Below are 25,230 nucleotides of genomic sequence, written 5' to 3'. Positions count from 1 at the left end.
TTAATTAATTGATTGTTTTTCTTCAGTTTGACCAGAAAGAGAGAGAGAGAGAAAGGAAGAATGAGAAAGAAAGCCACCAAGTCTAGGACTTAAACCTCAGTTGACTACCATGGCCAGGTAACCACCATGCTACCTGCCGGCCCGACTGTGAAGTAACCTCTTGATTAGAGTACCTTTGAGAGCTTATATCTTAGTCTCTTTCTACTGCTATAATGTATAATATATAAAGAATAAAGGGACCAGCAGGTGGTGTGGTGGTTAAAATGCTAGACTTCCATATGGCCAACCACAGTTCGAGTCAAGTCCTGGATCTGGAGGCTTGATTTCTCTCTCTCTCTCTCTCTCTCTCTCTCTCCCCACCCTCCCTCTTTCTTGCTCTGGTCAAATTTTTAAAAATAATAATAAAATTAAATAAATGATTTTTAAAAAGAATACAAATTAATTTTTTCAGTGTTTTGGAGGCTGTCTGATGAGGCCTGCTCTCAGTTTCCAAGATGACACCTCAATTGTGACTCCTCTGGAGGTGAGGAGGGATTCTGTGTTCTTACATGGCAATAGGTAGAAGAGCAAAAAGGGACAAATTCTCTCCATTAAACCTGTTTATACATCTAATTCCACTTGTGAGGGTGGAGCCTACATTACTCAATCACCTCCCAAAGGTGACACATTTCCCATACTGCATTGGGATTAAGTTTACAATATATGAGTTTATTTATTTTTTAAATTTTGCCAGAGGTTGTGTGTACTCAGTAGGGAGAGAGGGAGAGAGAGAGAAATGGAAAGGGAGGAAGTATCCCTCATGGGGAATGGTCACACAGCAGTCTCTTCTCCAGTTCTCCGTCCTTTCAGGATCTTGGACACACAAGCACATGCACCTGACATTTCCCATGCTACTGGGTCTGAGACTTGAACCACAAAGTTGACCATGTAGGATCCAGCCACTTCAACCACCATGCCACCAGTTAGCCCCCAACATGGAGTTTTGGGAGATACACTCAGTTCATAGCAATTTGGAAGTCTTATTTTGGGGAGGAGAGGATACAACTATTCAGTTTTTCCAAAAAAGACTCTTATGCTTTCCTGCCCCAGAAATGATACAGCTTGGTGTTAGCGTCCTATAAACAGGGTAGAGGAAAGGGGCAGAAGGGCTGTGAGATTAGCATAAAGTTTTCTCCTGGTACCTCATCCCAGCCTTGTTCTCTGCCTGATAACCCCCATTCTGGAGCTTTAGTGGCTAAGCTTTTCAAGTGAATAAAATGTCTTTTCTCAGAGACCAGCAGGTGGCATGGTGGTTAAGGCACTGGATGCTCCCACATGGCCAACCACAGTTCAAGTCCTAGACCTGATGGCTTGCTTTCTCACTTTCTCTCTCTCTCTCTCTCTCTGTATCTCTCTCTGATCAAATTAAAATAAATGAATGAATAAATTAAATAAGTGATTCTTTTTTTAAAAAAATTCTTTTCTCTTAGTGAGAGGAGGTGGTAGAAGTACTTAGTCATTTGACTGTGTGGGATGATGGGGATAGTGGAGAAGGCCCAAATGGTCTCCCCATTCCTCCTCCTCCCACCTTTCACAGTAACTGCCACTTGTGAGCTGACCCTCACAGGTGTTCCATGGGCCTAGTCGGCTCCACTCTCACCTTTCGTTCTCTCTGAGCACTTGGGTGATAACTTTTATTCTGTCTCCGTACTGTTTCAGAGAAATTTACAAAATATGCTTTCATTAGCTCTCTTTTTTCTTGTGGCTTAATACATTTATTTTATTCCTCAATGATCTTTTAGAGTTGTTGAAAAGGCAGAAGAGATAAATTAATGTGTTCGGTCTGCCATTTTTAACTGATTGTGGTACATGTTTTTCCTTCTTTCCTCTCCTCTCCTCTCCTCTCCTCTCCTCTCCTCTCTTCTCTTCTCCTCTCCTCTCTTCTCCTCTTCTCCCTTTCTCCCTTATTGCCAGAGGGTACATGTGCTTACTGAAGAGAGAGAGAGAAAGTGTGGGGGAAAGGGGAGCATGGTCATGCTGCCATCCCGTCAGTATTTGGGGCATGTGTACACACACACACACACACACGCACACACACACACCACACACACACACACACGCGCGCACGCACACACACACACACACACACACACACACACTGATGTATTTTTCAAGCCACCAGGGCCAGGATTTGAACTGTGGTGGGCCATGTGGGATCCAGCATTCTATGCACAGTATTTAATCACTGTGCTATATGGCCAGCCCTGGCATGTGTTTTTCTAATCCAAGTAGTACAGATGTTGATTAAATACTGAATAGATCAATGCTATTCCTCATTTATGTTGTTATGGATAAAATAGGTTTTGGGGGTTTAAGTTGAAAACTTAACTACATCTGTGATTTTCCCCTAGAACTAGAGATATGGTTATATGTTTCTTAGTTGATTATCTGGATAAATTATAATAGAACAAAAGCATTCTATACATCTCTTCGTTTTCTAAGTCACATAGAAAATTATTACAAATATTGCGTCATTGAAATGAAAACCTGTACTAATGATAACAGAATCTTGAGGTTTAGTGAAAAAGTTTCTTCATAAAGTTAAGCTGTAAAAATTTAACTCAGAGGCAAAATTAAGTTCTTCAGCTAGTAGCCCTAAAGGTTCATTTTTTAGCAACATTTTTGAAAATAGCTTTCCTAATCAAATTAAACCCAAAGACAGTGATAGCTGTGGGAAATGGTAATAGCCACGGGAATTGTTTGTTGTTGCTTTCTGAGTTTTATCTTGAGCGCAACCAAATCTTCTGAAATATTGGACTGAATAAGCTAGACCAAGCCAAGTAGGCCAATAAAATAACCCTCGTAGTCATAAATGACTGAGAACAGCCATGCGAAGAACTTGGGTAGGGAAAGTACAGCCCAGAATATGTATAGATAGTCCACCGAGTGCTCAAGCAAACGCTGCAGCTTGGTGTTTGACTTGCAGACCACCGCACGTGTAATAGAGCCACTGCAGTTGTGCAGCTCCAATTTCCAGCCTTCGGCAAGGACATATGGGGCTCTCTTCCAGAGGATCGCCCCTGTTGTGCTAGGGCAGCCTTCCTTGAGCTCAAGCTCCCCAGTGGCTGTGACTGCCCCAGTGTCAAGGGATCTGAGATGATTAGGAAAACCAGGAATGGTGGTTGTAATCTCCTGTGTGTCTGGGACAAGGTAAGGGCAGTGAAATGCAGTCATTTCATTATTTTCCTTCCTTTTTATTTTTTCTTTCTTCTTTTCTTTTAATTACTAACCTCTCCTCTCAATCCCCCTTACTCCCAACCTTGCTTTGACAGAATATTGACTAGGAACCAGAAGCCCATTTTTGCTTAGCCTTAAGGGCAGCTGTTTACACAGTAGCAGTGTTACATAGGTTTACCGTGTCGTATGTCTGTGTAACACTGGATTTGGATCTTGTATTTAGCTGCCAGAAGTGACTGTGATGAAGTAGGAGAGATAAACTGATAGATTGGCTGCCAGAAAGATGTTGGGAATCAATCAGATAAACAGGGTAGAGAAACAGCTTGCTGTTTTCTAGTGATAATAAACCGGTGGCCTCTGGTCCCCACATTTTTAAACGTAATTGCTGTAGTAATAATGTCTAAAATAAGCAAATGAAAAAATATCTTGGGAGGTTTTTTAATTGCGATTGAGATATCTTTTTCCCTTTTGCAATAAAGATTCATCTTGTAGAAATGAAGATTTTTATACATTTGTTTTACTTCTTCCAGTGCCTACTTAACATAAACAAATGAAAATTAGAAAGCGGACTAGTTTCACAGGAATTTATTCTTTTCTTCTCCATCTTCTCACAGGCTTCAGCTGTTTAACTTGGCAAAATACCTGTATCACTACTGTGCCTTATCTACAAAATAATTTCTTATTTTTGCGAAGAAACACATTTTAAAGTCAAACCCCTGTTATTAATAGACGGTTAGCAGGAGGAACTAGTTTATTTCGGCATATTCTCTTTGATTCCTCTTAGATTTTTGGAATTTTTTTTCTGTTGCCAGTTTTCTGCATATAGCATTAGTGTAGGAGAAGTGATATCTGGTTTCATTTATTATAAATTAAAACTCTCCTCCTTTAATGTTTTTAAATCCATTGCTTCTCTTCACCTGGGATTTATTTTAAGGTCCAATGCAGATTCTTAAGTCTGTGTGAAAAGTACAGATTTAGTCTTTGATTGGATGCAGTGGAGTACTCAGGATTAAAAGAAGAGTAGGAGAGTAATTTAGAGTTCCTGTGGAGTTAATTGTGTAAGATGAGAGACTAGTCCTGTGTGTTGTATTTGCAGTATGCTTACATGACTTCCTTTGGATTCCTTCTTAAAATTTTTGTGGCTGTGAATGTGTCGATGTTGTGTATGGTTAAATCACTTAATAGCAAACATGATAGAGTAGCGTCTTTGGAAAGCAAGATGAAGTCTACACTTTGAATTATATAGGCTTTTGCCTGAGGAAGACCTTCCTGACGGCTGGAGGTTATAGTTCAGAAGTTAACCATGCACCATTATCCTATTGGTGAGAAGTGGTTGCATTTTCCCTTTTGCCATGTAGCCCTTCCCATCTGACCTTTTAAAGATTCTCCATTGATATCGATGGGGCGAACAAAACTAATCATAAAAACAATGAAGGGGATGTTGCACACTCATTGATCCATTTGAAATGAACTGCAGAACAATAAGTCTTCCAAATGGACTTGTATTCTCATCTACTGCTGTCGTCACCTTTTTAAAGATATATAAATATGAAAGGGTTAATGGGAATTCAGTCAGGCTCTTGTCACTGGGTTGTCCCTTATTGATCGTAGTTTTAGAGCTGTCACTATGCCATTCAGAATTCCTTCTGTGCCCTTTTAAAGTCAGTTGGTGCTGGGAGATGTTAAATTAGTTGCTTTTGTTTTTCCTAGCTTCTTCGAGAACTCATAGAGCGGAAGACCAGCTCCTTGGATCCCAATGATCAGGTGGCCATGGGAAGGTAATTGATATATGACTTTCTAGTCTTGTGAGCAGCCTATATAGTAGTTTCTCCCCCTGAGTCCACTTAATTCTACCTCCAAGGCAAGGATTTACCTTATAATTATCAAAGTTAAGCAAGATAATTAGAGCTAGAAAGACAAAGTGACTAATTGTTTACCCTACATTGCCTTAAGTGCAATTTGAAAAGAGATTATAAAACACCTATGTGTCTGTTTTGTTTCCAAGGTCCTCATATTCTTTGTTCGCTGGATTGTGTTGTGATTGTATCCATATCAATCTGCTGACCAGTGGATAAAAAGCAGCCACCCAAACGTGTGTTCTCAGCTGTCAGAATGTGTCACTGTGCACAACAGGTTCCTTGCTCCCAGTCGAATCTGCTTTGTTAAGTCTGCCCTAATTTAGACCTCCACCCCTTCAGTAAAAGCTACGGCACAATTAGAAATGGGACGTGGCAGCATTACCCAGATGTCAGGGTAGAATGTAAAGTAGTGAAGGAAAGCTCTTGTGTGTATGCTTCATCCTGTGGTTGGAAAATAAAAAGGGCGTTTAGAGTGCTACCTAATGAATAGAGTACATTTAAATAGCCATGAGCCATCATTTGCAAAAGCATGAAAGGAAACAAAAGCACAAGTGCCAGAGTGGGATTCTGGGCAGAGCAACGTTTTGAGAAAGCAGTGCAAAATTTGTGTTGATGAAATAATTTTATTTGAGTAAAATTACTATTTGAATTTTAGGGTAGGATGTTGATATTTCTTGCATCTCCAGAATGTTATAGAGAGCAGTTCACTATAAATTTAATGTAATAGAGCAAATTGCATTTAAGTGGTGATTATATTGTACATTTATCTGACTTTACAATAAAATAGATTATGGTAATTAAGATTATATTAAGATTACAGTAATTGGATTTCCCTAGATTTTTTTTTTCCTGATGTTGAGTTTTCATGGTATAAATCAGGTAAGATGACTAGCTGCTGTTGCTGTTTCTCCTCCTCCCCCCTTTTTAAAAACATTTGTTCATATGAGCAACTTAAGAAGTTTTTCTTAGCCCAATATCCTGTATTTGAAAAATTAATTACTTCTTATCTAGAATGACTGTAGACTATGTGAATCTTGTTTGGCTCCTGGTCCAAATAAACCAACTGTAAAATTGAGACAATCCAGGAAACTTGAAGACTGAATATTTGATAGTAAAGAATAATTGTTATCTTTCTTTTTTAGGTGTGATAATGGTGTTGAGGTTATATCTGGGGAGTAGGGAGGGAAGAGTCCTTATCTTTCAGCAGCATGTACTGAAATATTTCTAGATGAAATGAAAATGAAATAAATAAAGTGATTGTAAAACTAGTATTAGTAGTGGATAATTATTTAAAAATTAGCACAACTTGGTAGGCACAGGGAAAGCACTTGGGTATTAGTAAAGAGAAATTTAGATTTAAAGAATTCATGTATTCAAGCCAACTAGCAGTTGCAACATTAGTAATAGAGTATGCTGCACAGCTAAAACATTAAAAGAAAATGCAAGTAGCTATACTCAATTTGATGGGTTTTCCTGCAGACTGTAGATTTAGTGCTTGTCACAGCAACTCCAAATACTAAGGAGCATTGTTAACCAGATTTGCTGTAGCATTTCCTAGCTGCCATTTGTTTTTCACCATTGCACAAATCCTCCTCAATTGATTAGTCGCTTTGGCCCCAGAATATCTTGAGGAACTTGGTATAAGTAGATGATTTCTTTCTGCAGGGTTGTTAGTGAGAAAAAAAATCCAATTTGTCAATATGTATAACTATTTCTGTTAGTGGTGATGCATAACATTGCTTGTAAATTTCCCAGACAGTGGCTTGCAATCCAGAAGTTACGAAGCAAAATCCACAAGAAGGTTGATAGGAAAGCTAGCAAAGGAAGAAAACTTAGGTGAGTTACATTTTGAAAAAAAAATTTAATGCATGTTGTATGTCTTCTCTTACATTTTGGCTGTTAGGTCATCCTTCAGTTTTTTTTTTTTTTTCTGACTTTCCTGTTGTTCAGGATAAGAAAAATATCTAAAACTATGTTTGAGTATTTTTAGTGACTCAGTTTTGCTTACTCTAAAATAGAGAGAGGTCCAGCTTGGTAGTAGAGTTGAATAGCAAACTGAAATCCTGGAAGCCACTTGTCTGACAGGGGTTCATAACCCTGGATTTGAGGCTTGCTTGTATGCTCAGGATCCAGAGGTGCTAGATGGCTGATGAAAGGGGACTGGGTGTTGTGAGAGCCTGTCCAAGGTGCTGCTTTCTCCAACCCCTTCACCACCTCACCACGTGCACAGTTTCTCTCTCTCTCAGGTACCCAGTCTGTCATAAATGAAATAAAAATAATTACTTTTTTTTTTGGGGGGGGGAGGTTTTTTGTTTGTTTGTTTGGTTTTTGCTGTAGGGTGTGTGCGCTCACCAGAAAGACAGAGACAGAAAGCAAGAAATCACCCCCCAGGTGGGATGGCCACGCCGCAATCCCTTCTCCTCCACTCTCCTCTCGGGATCTTGGGCATGCACACACACGCGCCCGGCATGAGTTTAAGCCACCAGGTCCGGGACTCGAACTGCAATCAACCACATGGGATTCCAGTGACGTAGACATCTGCTGGTCCCAAATAAATACTTATTTAAAGATTTATTTTCATGAGAGGGACAAGCATCCCTAACAGGGTCTTTAAAGGCAAGATAATTTAAATTGTCTTTGGTTTTTAAAAATGGTGGGGTCAGGGCCGGCAGATAATATGGAGGTTAAAGTGACTGGATCCCACATGGCTGACTGCGCAGTTTGAATCCTGGGCCTGGTGGCTTAATGAAAACACACCAGGTGTGTGTGCCCAAAATTCCAAGAGAAGAATGGAAAAGGGATTGTGGCTTGGATATCCCCCAAGGGATGATTTCTCACTTTTCCTTTCTCTCTGTTTCTCTTTGGCAAGCACATGCACTACTGGAAAATATTTTTTTAGAGGATTATTTATTTAATTTTATTTATTATTGTTGTTGTTATTGTTCTTTAATTTGCCACACACCACATGCACTCACCAGAGAGAGGGAAAATGAGAAAGCAAGGTATCAGATCTGGGGCTTCAACTGCAGTTGGCTTTGTGGCAGTCTAGTGCCTTAACTACCATTCCATTTGCTGGCCTGCAATATTTTAAAAAAAAAAAAAAGATTTCTAGGAGCCAGCAGATGGTGTGGCACATGGCCGACTGAGGTTCGAGTCCAGTACCCAGTGGCTTCAAACTCATGCTGGGCATGTGTGCATGTATGCCCAAGAGCCCAGGAGGAGAATAGAGGAGATTCTTTTACATTTTGCTCCTGGGGGGGGCGATTTCTTCCTTACTCTGTGTCTATCTGTCTGTCTCTCTTGCGTGCGCATGTGGTCCCTAAGGCAAAAACTTCTACCAAAAAAAGGTTTCTATAGACGAATATAAGAATCTTGCTCTGGAGTCATATTTAGAATAGGGTTATATTGGTTCATTTTTATGATACCATACATGTACACAATATGCTAAAAAAGATGGAAATGATCAACTGCAGAGAATGTTCACAGTGTACTGAAATGAGAAGAGAAATAAACTTTTTATGAGAAAAAGAGACATTTCTGATTCTAGAGAAATCTTCTACTCTGTGAGTTCTTTAGAGTTTGATAAGGGGGCCAGTTGGTAGCATAGGTGGTTAAGATCTAGATCTCAATGGCTGACTGTACAGTTTTAATCCTAGACCTGGTGGTTTAAAAAGCACTCTGGGCACATGTGCATGTATGCCCGAAATCCCAGAAGGAGAAATACAGAAGGGATTGCATCCCCATGAGTGCTTTCTTACTGTCTTTCTCTCTCTCTCTCTGGGCTAGGGACATGCTCTCTAGCAAATTTAAAAAAAAATAGTCTAACAATGATCATATAAGAGAAGGGGCAAGAGTAGGAATTTTATACTTTTAGACTTAAATCTCTGGTAACTGTGTGTGTGTGTCTGTGTAAAACACAATAGGGTCTGTATGGTAATGTAGCAGCAAAATGTGTAAGGCTGGCCCACTGGGGGGCGTTCTGGGTTTGCATCTAGAGCCCTCCCTGAGTACACTGGGTGTCCCCAGGGTCTAGGGCTGACTGAAGTTTGGGTGGATCGCAGCATCAAGGGCCTATTGGCGGTGCCTACCTTTTTTGTCTTCCTCTCTTTCTGTCTCTCTTGCACATGGAAAAAATAAGTAAAACTTTAAAAAAAGAAATAACAATATCATCACACAAAGCCTCAGTGTCAAAGAAATTCAGGCACACACTGAAGGACTTCTTAAACTTGTTTCGTTCCGGTGGTTTTAAGTAGATAGCTAATCCTGGGACCTTATTAGACCCTACCTGTCATTAAATTCCCTTGATACAAATGTGGACTTATCTAATATTCACTTATTTATAAAGTTTATTTATTTCTTTCTTCCATGAGAAAGAATGAGCAAGATAGACATGCCCAACACACCTTCATGCTGAAATCCACACAAGCTTCAGCTAGTCTGATCATGGGCATGGGGGCACCAGAGTACTCAGGCTCATATCCTGCTTCTGTTTGGATTTTGATGGTTATTTACTCTCTGGGCCTTACTTTTCTCATTTACTATGTGGAAATAATAACCCCTACTAGGTCAGGAGGTGGTGTAATGATAAGGTGGTGTATTTCATATGGGCAAGTGTGTGATTAGAGTCTCGGACCTGGTGGGTCAAAAAAGACACCAGGCACATGTCCATGCATGCCCAAAATCCTGAGAAGAAAATGGAGAGGGGATTGCAGCATAGCAACACCCATCCCACCCCCCATGCCCTATAGCCAAAACTTAAAAAAAAAAAAAAAAGTCCCTACTTTATATAGATGGGAATTAGAGGAAGTAATTTTTGAATGTCTGGTACATAGTGGATATCCAAAAATCATAGGGTTTTGGTTTCTCTCTTTTTAAAATTTTTCTTCAGGTTTTTGCTATAGGGCATGTGTACTCACTGGGAAGAGACAGAGAAAGGTAAAGTGAGAAATCATCCCCAAAGGGGATGGCCATGCTGCAGTCTACTCTCCTCTATTCTCCTTCTGAGATTTTGGCCACAAACACACATGTGCCTCGTGTGATTCCCAAGCTGTGAATTTTGGGACCCAAACTATCGCGGCCATGTAGGAATTTCTTTAAACTCCAGCGCCTTAACCACCTTGCCACCTGTTGGTCCCTCTTTGGTTTCTTTTATGTTCATTAGCATTGCTGTTGCAGATAAATACTTTTCAAAAATATTAAGAGAGGGGGAAAAATGCCATTACTGCATTGCACCATTTTTATGAATCTTAAAAGTATCAAAGCAAGTGCATATATTATGTGCCCTTTTGAGGTCAAGAATTATGTTTCTTTATCCTTTAAGACAATTCTAAACTTATTATCTAGTGTAATGTCTTGTAGATATTAGTCAGTTAGAAAATGTTTTTGGATGATTGATAGTAAAATTAAAATGCTCATCAGGTAATTATAAATGGCCGTAACTGTAAATATAACACAGATTAAGAGACCGGGATGAATGTTGGAGAAATAAGCACTGTTCTAGTGTGGCAAATGACTTAGGAGGAGGACATGAATTCCTCCTCTCCCCTAAATCAAAAGAAATTGACCAGAAGTGTTATTTATCAGGTAGGGGAAAAAACAAGATTTTGTTTTAATGTAACTGCTTCTGTTATAATATGATTTGTTAAACTGATTTTATTAGGGGCTAGCAGGTGGCACAGTAGTTAGGGCACTGGACTACCCCATGGCTAACCACGTTCGAGTCCTGGGCCTGGCAGCTTAAAAATATCCCAGGTACGTGTATATGTACCCAAAATCCCAGGAGGAGAATGGAGAAGAAGGGATTATGGTGTGACCATCCCTCCAGGGGGGTGATTTCCTCCACTGTCTCTCTTTTCCCCCACTGTCTTCCTGTTCCTCTCTGGGAGTGCACATGTCCTTTTAAAAAGCAAAATAAATAACTTCATTAAACTATTAAAATAATAAAAAAAACCCTTAAAACATAAATAAAAAATATTGAACTTTAAAAAAATAAATTCCTAAATTAGAAATACAGCAGAAAAAAAAACTTCATTAAAGTATGCATTAGAGTTATGTGTCAATGCAATTATATACCTTTTCTCTTATAACATTTTGATAGTGATTGAGATCCACACATCCTCATATATCCAGAGGCATTAAAATCTTATTCTAGCCACAGAGAGGCTAGAGACGGACATTCCATTTCAACAGGGCTAAACATTACAATACAGGAAGTTAGGGCTAGCTCTGTGGTGCTGTAGTGGTGCACTGCTCCAGCAAAGCTGCCTCCATTTGGAAGACTGTGGGGTTGGTTCCTTGCTTGGCCTGTACACTTTGGGCACATTCCCCTATGACCCTGGTCAGCTGGGAAGGACTGGGGAAGAGGATCACAGCATGGAAGCCTTCTGAGGATGCTTGTCTTTCTCTCTCTCTCTCAAGAAGAACATAGATATAAAAAATGAATATAGTAGTTTTAGTACCTTTCATGTTCTAAGAACCATATTAGGTACTGGGAATCCCCCAGGCTGCCCTGGAGGAGCCTAGGTTGGGGAAGATGGCAGGCAGAAGTGGACAGTGAGCATATGTGGTTGGTGCTACAGTGGAGACAGCCTGCCCCACCCCAAGGGAATGCACTATGCTCAGGAAGGCTTTCTATAGCAACATCTGCACTTTGAAATCCAGTAAGAGCCCAGTGAAAGGCAAAAAGAGTATTGTGTACAAAACTGTATTTGCAAACTAAAGAGAGTGTAGGGCTTATTTGGAGAACTACAATTAATTTGAGCAGAGACTTTGGGTGGAAATAGGGAAATGGCAGAGATGCAGCTGAATGCAGTTGGCCCTGCTAACACTTTCTTCTGTGCACTGTCATGGGTCATTGAAAGATTACAGGGAGAGGACTGTTGTCATCACACTTGAATTTTAGAGAGATAATTCTAGGGCTTTTATAGAAGTGGACTAGAAAGTTCTGAGAGCAGATACTAGAAGGAAAGGGTTATGATGGATCGAGGGACCTTTCTGCAGGTGAGCAGTTCATACTTAAGAGTGATGTATGTGAAGAGGTGAAGGGAAGTGAGAAGATTAGGATGACTCCCAGATTTTCAGAGGGAACTAGATAAGTTTGGTATCATTCATTGATATGTGTTAAAGAGAGCATACAAAGAGGAAATCTGTTTTCGTTTTTTTTGAGGGAGAGAGTGGATTCACTCTCTGAATATGTTAGATTTGACACCGTTTTGAGAAATCCAAGTTTAGGGATAGATTTTTGAGTCAAGAAAAGTCTGTTGGGGGAACCAGCAGTTAGCATAATGGCTATGTCACTGGACTCCCATGTAGTCAACCACGGTTCGTGTCCCAGACCTGGTGGCTTAAAACTCACGCTGGGTGCATGTGTGTGCATGCCCAAGATCCCGAGAGGAGAATGGAGGAGAAGGGATTGCGGCGTGACCATCCCCCCTGGGAGGTGATTTCTCACTTTCTGTCTCTATCTAGGGCTTTTATAGAAGTGGACTAGAAAGTTCTGAGAGCAGATACTAGAAGGAAAGGGTTATGATGGATCGAGGGACCTTTCTGCAGGTGAGCAGTTCATACTTAAGAGTGATGTATGTGAAGAGGTGAAGGGAAGTGAGAAGATTAGGATGACTCCCAGATTTTCAGAGGGAACTAGATAAGTTTGGTATCATTCATTGATATGTGTTAAAGAGAGCATACAAAGAGGAAATCTGTTTTCGTTTTTTTTGAGGGAGAGAGTGGATTCACTCTCTGAATATGTTAGATTTGACACCGTTTTGAGAAATCCAAGTTTAGGGATAGATTTTTGAGTCAAGAAAAGTCTGTTGGGGGAACCAGCAGTTAGCATAATGGCTATGTCACTGGACTCCCATGTAGTCAACCACGGTTCGTGTCCCAGACCTGGTGGCTTAAAACTCACGCTGGGTGCATGTGTGTGCATGCCCAAGATCCCGAGAGGAGAATGGAGGAGAAGGGATTGCGGCGTGACCATCCCCCCTGGGAGGTGATTTCTCACTTTCTGTCTCTATGTCTCTCTCTGTCTGTCTGGTGAGCGCACGTGCCCTATAGCAAAAACCTCTCAAAAAAAAAAAAAAAAAGAAAAGAAAGAAAGAAAGAAAGAAAAGACTCAGAAGGGCCCAGTGCCTCAGAAATTAAGTCGTGCAGGGGCAGTTCATTTGTGATCAGTTTCTGTGCATGAGGTGCTGCTAGATACTGTAGGAGTCCAGAAACCATAAACTGAGGGACTTCCCATAAAAGTCGTATGGAATCCAGATGATGGGCATCCAAAAGTTACAACACAAGTTCAGGTATAACAGGTAGAAGGAATGAGAGAAGTGAAAAATCACCACAGTGTAGGTACACACTACAGTAGTAATTTTTACAGACAGGATCCACCAATGGATGCTGAAGTCAGTGGGCGAAAGTTTGAGGAGAAACGATGCATATTTGCATGGTTTCTGTTACAAAGGGAAAAACGCTATCTTTGAAGTAGAGAAATCCTTCAGATACCACCTCAACCCCTCAGATGCAGGTAGGTGTGCCAGCTGTCACCACTGATACTGCCATTGAGCCATTTTTTGCTCTTTGTGATAGGGTTGGAAAGAAATGTGACAGCAAAGATTAATGCTACTCGTGAAAGCACTTTAAGTGATAGCCTAGTCAAACTGGGCATGGCATCTTGCTAATTGGTTGCTAAGAAATAATTTTATTTATATATGTATAAATTTATTTTATATATACATAAAAGAAATAGAACAGCCCATGGCCTGGTGATTAAGGGAGCTTGCTCCCACCTGACTGACTGAGTAGTTTGTGTCCTGGCCCCAGCAACTTGAAAAATATGCCAGGTGTATGTTCAGGTGTGCCCAAAATCCCAAAAGGAGGGAGAAATGGAGAAGGGTTTGCAATATGACCATGCCCCATGGTAAGGGTGCTCGCTCTCTCTCTCTCCTTTCTCTGGTGAGCAGACATACCCTCTGGCAAATTTTAAAAAGAAGAAGAGGGACCAGCAGTTAGCGTAATGGCTATGTCACTGAACTCCCATGTAGCCGACTGCGGTTTGAGTCCCGGACCCAGTGGCTTAAACTCATGCCAGGCACGTGTGTGTGCGTGCGCAAGATCCTGAGAGGAGAATGGAGGAGAAGGGATTGCGGCATGACCATCCCCCCTGGGGGGTGATTTCTTGCTTTCTGTCTCTCTGTCTGTCTGGCGAGCACACATACCCTATAGCAAAAACCTCTCCAAAAAAAAGAAATATTTTGTGTTTTGGAAATAATTATAATCGGTGGTTATCAATATTTTACACAATATTATATAAAAATGTATTTAGTCATGGTAAAATCAGAAATTATCATATAAATCTTTGTCTTTTAATCACAAGATGTCTTACTATTTTGGTCTATTCTTCTACAACAGAATTATACTTCTCTTTTCTTTGTGTGGTTGGTAAAAGGGGTTTAAAACATGGACCCTTTCTCAGCAGCACTGAGATTAGGCAAAAATCACTGAACCAAAAGCAGGGGCCGGCAGGTGGTGTGGTAGGTTAAAAGGCTGGATTCTCACATGGCCACAGCTGTTCACATCCCAGACCTGGAGGCTTTCTTTCTCACTTTCCTTCTCTCTCTCTCTATCTCTGTCTGGTCAAATTAAAAAATGATAATAACAATTGGAATTATTATTATTTTTTTTTTTTGAAAGAACACATTACCAGGGCCAGCAGGTGGCATGGTGGTTGTTAAGTTGGGCTGTCACATAGCTGACTGCAGTTCTAGTCCTGGATCTGGTGACTTGCTTTCTCATTTCCTCTCTTTCTCTCACTCTGTCCTCTGGTCAAATTAAAAATAAAATAAAGATAAATAAAATAATTATTAAAAAAGAAATGAAAAAATTCATTTTAACCCAATATGTAAAAAATTTTTTCAATAATTTATTATTAAAAAAATGATGAAAAATACATATTACATTCTTTTTTTTTTTTTTCGATCTAATTCTTCAAAATCTGGTGTGTGTCTTATAATGATAGTGCATCTCAATTCAAATACTCAGTCATCGCATGTGGCTATTGGCCACTGCATTGGACAGCGCAACTCCACAGTTCATGGTCTTTGTCCAAAAGTGAATGAAATCTTTGGTCATAGTCAGAAATAGTGTTCATTTTTTCACATGGACATGAAGTTTGGTGAAGCCCGAAGACATTAGTTAACAGTATTTATACTGTATATTTAAGTAGAAGGTTATGTAAATTTTTATACTTTCATACATGGACACAACAACCTCTGGGAAGGTATTTTGGTTCATTCTTTTAATTTTACATAAGCATACCTTTCAATTTAACAATTTCACGTTTCAAAATTTATCTCCTAGGAATACATGAATAAACAGAATAATTTATGTATAGTGATGTTTACTTGGGTATTGTTTGACATGTTTTGGATTTTTTTTTTTTTTTTTTTTTTGAAAAGGGGGGGACAGAGCAAGGAAGTAAAAAAAGAGAGGGGGATTTTTCTGTTTGTGTTTTTGCTATAGGGTGCGTGCGCTCGCCAGACAGACAGAAAGAGACAGAGAGACAGAAAGTGAGAAATCACCCCCCAGTGGGGATAGCCATGCCGCAATCCCTTCTCCTCCGTTCTCCTCTTGGGATCTTGGACACACACGCACACGCGCCTGGCGTGAGTTTAAAGCCACTGGGATGTGAGCCGGGATGTGAACCGTGGTCGACTACATGGGAGTCCAGTGACATAGCCATTACACTAACTGCTGATCCCTTTGGTTTGTGTTTTTAAGACAGATTTTTTGCTATAGGGCATGTGCGCTCACCAGAGACACAGAGAGAGAGAAAGTGAGAAATTACCCCCTAGGCGTGATGGCCATGCCATAATTCCTTCTCCTTCATTCTCCTCTCAGGATTTTGGGCTCCCACATGTGTGCCTGGCATGAGTTTCAAGCCATTGGATCCGGGACTTGAACCATGGTCAGCCATGAGGGAATCTAGCACCTTAACTACTGCACCACCTGCTGACCCAAGAGAGGTACTTATAACAGTGTCACATGTTGCTGTCCTCTGCCCCTTCTGCCCCACCTTCCCAGTCAGGTAGGGCCACAGGTGCATACCACTGGTCAGTTCAAGATGGACCAAGAAGGAAAGCCGGACCTCCTCCCATGCAGCCCCAGCAATGGCACAGCAGACCTCCCACTTGTGTCACTGCAGCCGGGTCTGTTTAGTACGTTTTTAAAAGAGGAAAGGCTGTATAAATGTCTACCAATAGAATATTAATAAAGAAGTTACAATGCATTGACACAATACTATGAAACTATGAAAAAGAGTGGGCTATGCTATGTGGTTCAATAGAGAAAAAACATAATACAGAATAGTAAGTATACTACAACATCATTTTTATGTTAAGAATATATTACATTTATATTTAAACATGAAAGCTACATTCAAACTTAAGTTTCAAACAATGATTATTTCAGGATAGACTATAGGGAACTTTTCAGTTCTCTGTATTTGGATTCTTTTAATAAAAATTATATAGTAATTTTTCAGCCTGACTGTGGTGACGCAGGTGGTAGGCCACTACTATAAAACACTGGGGCCATAATAGGAAGGTCCTAGGTTTGAATCCTGGGTGTACCGAAAAATACCAGGTGCCTACCCAGGGGTGCATTTGTGATCCTGGGTGACCAGAAGGCAAGGAGAACAATTAAGGCATAATGAGACCCTGACAAGGGTAGTTGTCTCTCATGAAATAAGTAAACTTTAGAAAAAGAGCTATTTATTAATTTTTATGATTAGAGCATAAGACAGACTTTTAAGACACCCAGCATACCAAGTTTTATACATAGTTTTTTGTTTGTTTGTTTTTCATCTTATAAAAAGTGAAGAATTACAAGCAGTATAAATGTTCAAAAATATGAAAAATATAGTACTTCCACTCCTGGAAGTGTATGTAGTCACTCAGGTATTGTTTAGAATACTGAGTGAGAAAGTGTGTGTGTGTGTGTGTGTGTGTGTGTGTGTGTGTGTGTATCACTGTGTAAAATCCACATAGCTATCAAAGTGGTAACTACAGTTGTTTCTCCTCAGGTAGAGGAACTGCATTTTTAGCATGTTCTTTGTTTTCCAAATTTTCTGTAATGATTTATTCTATTACTTTTGTAATGGGAAAATCTCATCACTGTTATTCTTGTGAAATTCCATTTGTTGAGAGAAATAATGCAGTTTGGGAGGCCTAGCTGTGAGGATACAATTGAGAATCAAATTATCTGATGTGCAGCCAGCATGGTAGGGGAGCACCTGCAATCCCAGGGACTGGGGAGGCCAAAGCAGCAGGGTTGCAAGCTAGAGACTGGCCTGAGCAACATGGTGAGACCCAATATAAAACAAGAAAGATTAGGGGCCAGTAGGCTGCATGGTGGTTAAGGACACCGGACTCCCACATGGTCGACCATGGTTCAAGTCTCGGACCTGGTGGCTTACTTTCTCACTTTCTCTCTCTCTCACTCTCTCTCTGTCTTTCTCTGATCAAATTTAAATAAATAAATAAATAGCTAAATAAAACAATTCTTAAAAAAAAAATGAAGTGTAAAAATCTTTCTAAAATTTTAAAGCATGCACACAAAAATATATTTTTGTTTGTGGGTAGCATTTTGCTCAAGTAATTTTCTTTTTGTTAGAATTATATATATATATATACACATATATATATATATACATATATATGTGTGTATATATATATATATATACACACACACATATAAATATAAGTTTATAAATATATAGAAATACATATGTATATATATACACACATAATATATATGTATTTATATATGTCTATGTGTGTGTGCCTGTATAATTATGTATATACATATACAATACAGTTGACCTTTGAACAACATGGATTTAAACTGCATGGGTCTATTTATATGCAGATTTTTTCCCAATAAATATTGTAAATGTAGTTTCTCTTAAGATTTTCTCTTTTTTAGCTTTATTATAAAACTATAGCATGTAGTACCTATAATATATACAGACTGTGTTAATTGGATGTTTATGTTTCCACAAGGTTTCCAGTCAGTAGTAGGTTATTAGTGATTAAGTTTTGGGGCAGTCAAAAATTATACCTGGGAGTATTAACGCCTCTCACCACTGCATTGTTCAAGGGCTCACTGTGTGTGTGTGTGTCTGTGTGTGTGTGTTCCTATGTGCCTCTTCCATTGTAATGAATAGAAAGGGATGCCTCTCTGAATTCTCTTGGTATAATTTGGTCATATATTTGTTCAGCCCCTTTCACCAGGAATCTCAAAGCACTTTGTATAAAAATACCGTTTTAGCCAGGAAATGTCGGTGATGTAACTTAAGTGCCCATAACAACTTGACTAAAGATCAAGAAATTAACCTTGTCATGAGCTCTGTTGTGCTCATTCATTTAAAGTTGGGGGAAATGAAAGATAGTGGAGCTAGTGCCTGGAGATGATGTGCAGTTACAGAAAATTTTCTGACTCAGGGAACCAGTGCCAGTGAGTGATGGTTAAGGGAGGTACTGCATTCAGATGTGATGGCAATACTGACTCTGTTGCCAGTAGTTAGCTCTAATGACACTGAACAGTTAAGATGTACTTAGAGGGGAACCAGCAGTTAGCATAATGGCTATGTCGCTGGACTCCCACGTAGTCGACCGCGGTTCACCTCCCAGACCCGGTGGCTTAAAACTCACGCTGGGCGTGTGTGTGTGCGTGCCCAAGATCCTGAGAGGAGAATGGAGGAGAAGGGATTACGTTACGGCGTGACCATCCCCCCCGAGGGGTGATTTCTCACTTTCTGTCTCTAATGTCTCTCTCTGTCTGTCTGGCGAGTGCACACGCCCTATAGTGAAAAACCTCTCCAAAAAAAAAAAAAGATGTACCTAGAGGGAAAATGGGGTGGTCAGGTTCTCATTGTCTTATTTGGACTAATGTGTAAAGCTTTGCTTAAGCACAAGTGTATCTATCTACTTTTGGGGGGAACTGATTGGATCTGTGTTCGACTGCTGTCATTTACAGTGTGCTGTTAGACTTTTTCCTATAGCGCTAAGGAAAAAGGAAAAATATTCTTGTGAGTGGTAAGTGCCTATGAGTTTTTTCCCTGTTCCCCTGTGGAGCCAGATGTTCCCGTGATCAGTTCTGGAGTATGTTAACTTGTAAGAGTGTGTTTCTTTTTCTAGGTTAATAGTTACTAATGTTACTGCCTATTTGTTTCCTGCTTTCTTTAGGTTTCATGTCCTTAGCAAGTTACTGAGCTTCATGGCCCCTATTGACCAGACTACAATGAATGATGATGCCAGGTGAGTAATAGATTAATTATATGTCTCAAATGGCTTCATGACAGCCTGATATTGACCTATTCTACAGCCTGTTGCCCTCTCCCCTTCTTCTTATCAGTTAACCATTTGTCATTGGCATCATAGCAAGGCTCCTTGTCACATTTCTTCACTTCCATAATTACTGTAAAATCAAATCAAAACTTTCCGTAAATCTCAGCAGTGCCTCTGGTGTTTGATTTGTTTTATTTTTAACTTCAGGCCACCTGCCTAGGACATCTGAGCTCCTGTCTAGGACAGAGGAGCAGGACAGCGCAGATGTTTGCTCTCTGTGTTTGGGAGTTTTGTGCATCTGCTCTTCTACTTCAAATGGCTCTAAAACTTGCTCTACAGATGTGCATATGTTGTGTTTGTTGAGTCTGCTGTTGAGGATTATGAATGTTTCCACAAAAGAGTATGTTCACTTTATAAAGCTGAAACAAGATAGGGAAAGGAATATACATATATACATGTACACATGTGTGTGTGTGTGTGTATGTGTGTGTTTACATGTATATGTGTGTGCATGTGTGTGTGTGTGTGTGTGTTTAAAGGTTTTTGCTATAGGGCACATGTGCTTACCAGAGGGAGGCAGAGAGAGGGAAAGTGAGGACGGCCCCCCGCCCCAGGGGGAATGGCAACACTGTAGTCCCTTTTCCTCCATTCTCTTAGGATTTGGGGCACAGGCAAACATGCATCCAACATGTTTTCAAGCTACCAGGTTGGGAACTTGAACCACTGAGTCAGCTATGTAGGATCTAGCACCTTAACCACCACACCCTCTGCTGTCCCAGAGATAATCTTTTTTAAAATATTTTTTGGTGTATTTATTAATTGACATTCTACCATAATGAGGAGCTTGCTACCCCTTCTCCTTCATTTGTTTACCATTCATTTGTTCATTTATACCCATATGCCTCGTACTTTCCTATTTTGTTCAATGAGTTATATTTATCTTGTTGTTAAAATTGTCCCAGATTAGTGGAAGCTCCTTTTAAGAACTGGCTTGTAATTTTTTGAGATGTCCTCAATCATTGAGTACTTTACTTTATTGCATAAGATGTTTGAGGCTCATCTTGTACCTCCCCTGTTTGAGCTGTGGAATCAGTCTTTCCTTCCTTTCTTTTTTTTTTTTTTTTTTCCTTTTTAATAATTATTTTTATTTAACTTTATTTATTTACTTTAATTTTATCAGAGAGAGACAGAATGAGAGAGAGAGAGACAGAGACAGTGAGAGACCAAGCTACCAAGTCCAAGACTAGAACCGCAGTCAGCCATGTGGGAGTCAGCGCCCTTAACTACCACACGACCTGCCAGCCCCAGAAATCAGTCTTTTCTTAAAGGAGCCTTAGTTCCTTTGAGTAGACAATGGTATTTTGAAACCAAGTTCTGGGTAGGGGTGCTCATTGTTTCTAGGGCATCTCAGTGTACAGAGCTAGGAAGTGTGTGCGTATGCATGTACATCTACATGGACAAGAACTACTGCTAACATTTCAGAACATCTTTTAGTTTCTGTAAGTTTCCTTTCAGTATATTGTTTTTCTTTTTTATATTATAGAAATTACTGGGCCAGCAGAAAAGTCATGGCATATTCTTCTGTGCAAAAATGCATCATGACTTTTCCAACAACCCAGTATATCCCTTTATTTATTTATTTATGTTGTATACTGTGAGCATTTCATGTCATTCAAAATAATTTAAAAAATTCAGATAACTGCAAGGACCAGCAGATGACGTAATGGTTATGCCACTGGAGCCCCATGTAGTTGACTGCAGTTCAAGTCCTAGATCCAATGGCTTAAAACTTAAGCTGGGCGCATGTGCATACATTCCCAAGGTTCCAAGAGGAAAATGGAGGAGAAGGGATTGCAGTGTGGCCATCCCCCCCCAGGGGGCGATTTCTGTCTTTTGCCTCTCTCTCTGTCTCTCTAGCAAGTGTACATGCCCTATAGCCAAAAAAAAAAAAACTCTTCCCCAAAGAATAACTTACTCATACTTTCATGTTTTTAGCCATTCATTGATTGATGAAAACTTAAATAATTTTTAATTGTTGTAAATAATGGTATGGTAACCATTTTTAAACATAAATATTGAGCAAATGAAATTATTGGTCATAGTGTAGGCACGTGGTGGTTTTGCCAGCTCTATCCCTTAAACTTCATAGAACCTTCTCATTCGAGAGTACAGCCATGTGTCATTTAATGTCATTAGGGGACTTTGTCATTGTGCAAACATATTTACACAAACCTACTGGTATAGCCTGCTACACAGCTAGGTTGTATGGTTAAATCTTATAAAACCATCATCCCATATGGGGCCTGCTACTGACTGGTCTGCAGTTATGTGGTACATGATTATATTTAGTTTGTTACCAGACTCTGTCAGCTCTCACGCCGTCTGCTTAAAAAGTGGTATTAATAAATCTGCAAGTTTAGGCAGACACAATTATTTTTCCTTTGGCTCACCAGTTCTTTGAGTGTGAAACAGTTTATGGATGGTTCCGAGTACATTTAGATCTTTGTGACCCCATGTGCTCACCCATATTGTGTAAGTGAATGTCTGGGTATGGCTGTTTATTAAACTCCTTTCTGGATTTAGTCTATTTAGAAGTTGTAGAGTAAAATGAGTGCACTTTGATTTCCTGTCAGGATGACATAAAAAAATTACATCAGTAACAAAGAAGGACTACATATTTCAAATTTAAACCAAACCAAGAAGTTACATTATTGTCCCAGGTATAGAATGAAACCTGATTTAAATATTAGTGGCATCTTTTGAATGCTGTGCCACTAAATCATTTAGAAATCAATTTTCTGTCATTCCTGGTTGAGATTTTTTTGAATCACCTAATTCCCCAGGAGCAGTTAGCCTTCCCGAATCTCACCTGTATTCACTCATAAAATTTTGAGAGTCTACTGCATGCTACACAAAAGATGACTTGAAGGCCAGCTCCATAGTGCAATTGTAATGTGCTGCCCAAGAGAAGCTGGTTCCTGTATGGCAGTGGTAGTTTGGATACCCAGGCTAACTGGGCTGAATTGGGTTCCCAAGATCTGACGGGCTGGAGGACTAGAGGAGAAGGGCTTGTGCAATGACCAGACCCTGTAAAGGGTGCTTATCTCTCTCTTTCTCTATCCCCCTCTCATGCACCTGTTTTTATCATGAATAAAGGAAATTTTTTAAAAAAACGTATTAGAAAATGAGTAGGATGGCTAATGGGTGGCACAGTGATTGAGGCACTGGACTCCCATGTGGCTAACCACGGTTTGAGTCCCAGACCTGATGGCTTGCTTTCTCACTTTCTCTCTCGTATCTCTTTCTCTCATTTCTCTCTGGTCACTATATGTGCCCTATAGCAAATTTTAAAATAACTGTAAACTAAATAAACAAATAATTTGATAAGATTATTTTTTAAAAAAGAAATAAAATGACTAGGATTAATTTAGGCTTGGTCTGAAAAAAAAAAAAAAAACCCACCTGATTGAAGGTATAAGCAAATGGCAGGGTGTTTTTCTGACAAGCTAATTCTAGGAATGGTAGGCACTTGTTGGCAGTGGCTTTTGCTTATTAATGATATTAGTAAGGGCCAATGCATCTGGATCTTTCCCCATGGTCTCAGGATGGCTGCTGCAGCTTTAGCCACGAAATATAAATTCAGGGCGAGAAGAAGGGTAAGGAATAGTGCTGGCTCTATCTATGTTTGTTGTTTGCTTTTTAATCAGATAAGTAGAAACTTCCTTAGAGTCCCCCCCAGCAAACTTTTTCTTGTATTTCATTGGCCAGAGCGGTGTTATGTTGCCACTTCAGAGCAGGCAAGGGAAAAGGGCTTAGGGAGGCGTTTACTGTGTAATAGTCCTTGTGGCATTTGGTATTTATGGAGGGAAAGCCTTCATCTTGTTGATTAATAGTTAATTAATCAGCATTGTTCTCCAGCTGGTTTAGCCACTTGACAAGGAATTCAGTAACAGTTCTGTCTAGAGGACCAAGCATTTGTCTTTTCCCAAGTGTACTCTGTTGCCATTGTGTTTCCTAGGACAGAGGCATACAGACGTATTACTGCTTAAACTCTGCAATCTGAATAGGCCAGATTAACAGCGTGTACAGGAACTGGGTATTCGCTCTTTCCGCTTCTGGTATCACCATCTCCAGGGCCAATAGATATTGTCAGTTATCTCTAGAAGGAGGCAGGCAGTAGTAGCTTTTCTTGCTTTGTTTATCTGTGGTAGAAAAACTAAAGTAGAAATAATCTAGTACTTGGGCCAGCCCAAGTGGTTAAGGAAGCTCTGATCCCACATGGCTGACCACAGTTCACATCCCTGGCAGCTTGAAAAGCACACTGGGCATGTGAGCACCTGCGTACCCCAAATCCTGACAGGATGGGGAAATGGAGAAGGGATTGATTACGACCATACCCCATTATGGGGTGCTTTCTCTTTCTTTCTTTCTCCTGTGAGCGCACATGCCCTAGGCAATAAAAAAAAGAAAGAAAAAAAGAATCTAGTACTGTGTAAATAATCCAGCATCATTGTATTCTTTTCCACAAATGGTAAACTTAATATCCTTCAGTGTTAGAGTATCAGTATTACTGCATACCACTTTTCTCAAGTGCATGTTTTGGTTTTGCTAAGTTACGTATGTATCCTCCTTGGTGTGTGCATGTGCGAATAGACATTTTTTTAAAAATTATTTTAAAAATTTTATAAGCATGACACCAGGGCCAGAAACCACTAGGGAAAATATTGATAGAACCAACTACACAAAATCACACTGAAAAAAGGCATTAAAAAAAGGTTAATAGGTAAATGACAAACTGGAACAACAAATTTCAGTAAAGGATGTATTTACTATGGGAAGAGTTTTTATAAATCTCTAAAGTGTCCCCACAAGAATAATGGGCAATGCATGTCAATTAGCAAACTTAAAGATCATGAAAGAAAAATTTGAGATCGTCAGAAAACATAGACTTTCAACCTCATTAATCAAAGTAATGCAGATTAAAATAATGAAATTTCATTTTTCCCTTATTAAGTTGGGCAGCATTAAAAGGATTGGCAACCTCCAGTATTGATGGTGTGGGGAAACAGCACTTGCATGTACTGTTGTTGGGAATGTAATTGGCAAAGTGTTTTTAAAGGTGTGCTATATACTGGGTCGTCGGAAAAGTCATGATGCATTTTTGCGTAGAAAAACAGAAAAATGCATCGTGACTTTCCCAACGACCTAATATATCTATTGACCCAGAAAAATCTTCTAGGTGCTGCCCTTAGGAAATGGCTAGTTGCCAAATACATTTGTGTCAAGGATCTTTATTGTAACATTGTTTATTATAGAGAAAAATAAGAAACAATTCCAATAGCCATCAATAGGGAAATAGTTAAGTAAAACAGTAAAATCATTAAGTAAAATTACAAGAAATATTTAACAGACAATGTAAAGGTCTCTGAAAATGATATATATAAAATCCTTGATTCATTTGTTATGTACTGCATGCATACTTTGAAATTCATATTGTATACTAAAAAGATATACTGATAGATTGTAAATTTAAAAATTTAAGCAATGGATAAAGGATAAAGTAGAGCTATATATATTAACATAACGTTAAGTGGGATAAATAGGCAACAGAAATACTACGTTGTGATTCCATTGAATAAATAGATATATATGACAAATATGGTGCCTTTTTAAAAAATATGCTATTGTGGCTGGCAGGTGGCATTGTGGTTAAGAGTGCTGGACTCCCACATGGTTGACCGCGGTTCAAATCCAAGACCAGGCAGCTTGCTTTATCACCCCCCCCCCTCTCTCTCCCTTGGTTCCTTTCTGGTCAA

General features: G+C 39.6%; 1 protein-coding gene across 1 annotated transcript in view; it reads left to right on the top strand.

Moving 5' to 3' along the window:
• AATF (apoptosis antagonizing transcription factor) overlaps positions 1-25,230 on the top strand; it is a 156,799-nt gene that overhangs the window by 106,225 nt on the left and 25,344 nt on the right. Inside the window, exons 9-11 of the mRNA XM_027774172.1 lie at positions 4,927-4,994; positions 6,831-6,911; positions 19,313-19,384. Of these exons, the coding sequence (XP_027629973.1) occupies positions 4,927-4,994; positions 6,831-6,911; positions 19,313-19,384 (221 nt within the window). The remainder of the gene's footprint in view (positions 1-4,926; positions 4,995-6,830; positions 6,912-19,312; positions 19,385-25,230) is intronic.

Source organism: Tupaia chinensis, unplaced genomic scaffold, assembly GCF_000334495.1.
Source record: "Tupaia chinensis unplaced genomic scaffold, TupChi_1.0 Scaffold000407_4, whole genome shotgun sequence".
NCBI classification, from domain to species: domain Eukaryota; kingdom Metazoa; phylum Chordata; class Mammalia; order Scandentia; family Tupaiidae; genus Tupaia; species Tupaia belangeri.
The sequence above is the reverse complement of the archived record's forward strand: the minus strand, read 5'-3'. Positions and strand labels throughout refer to the sequence as shown.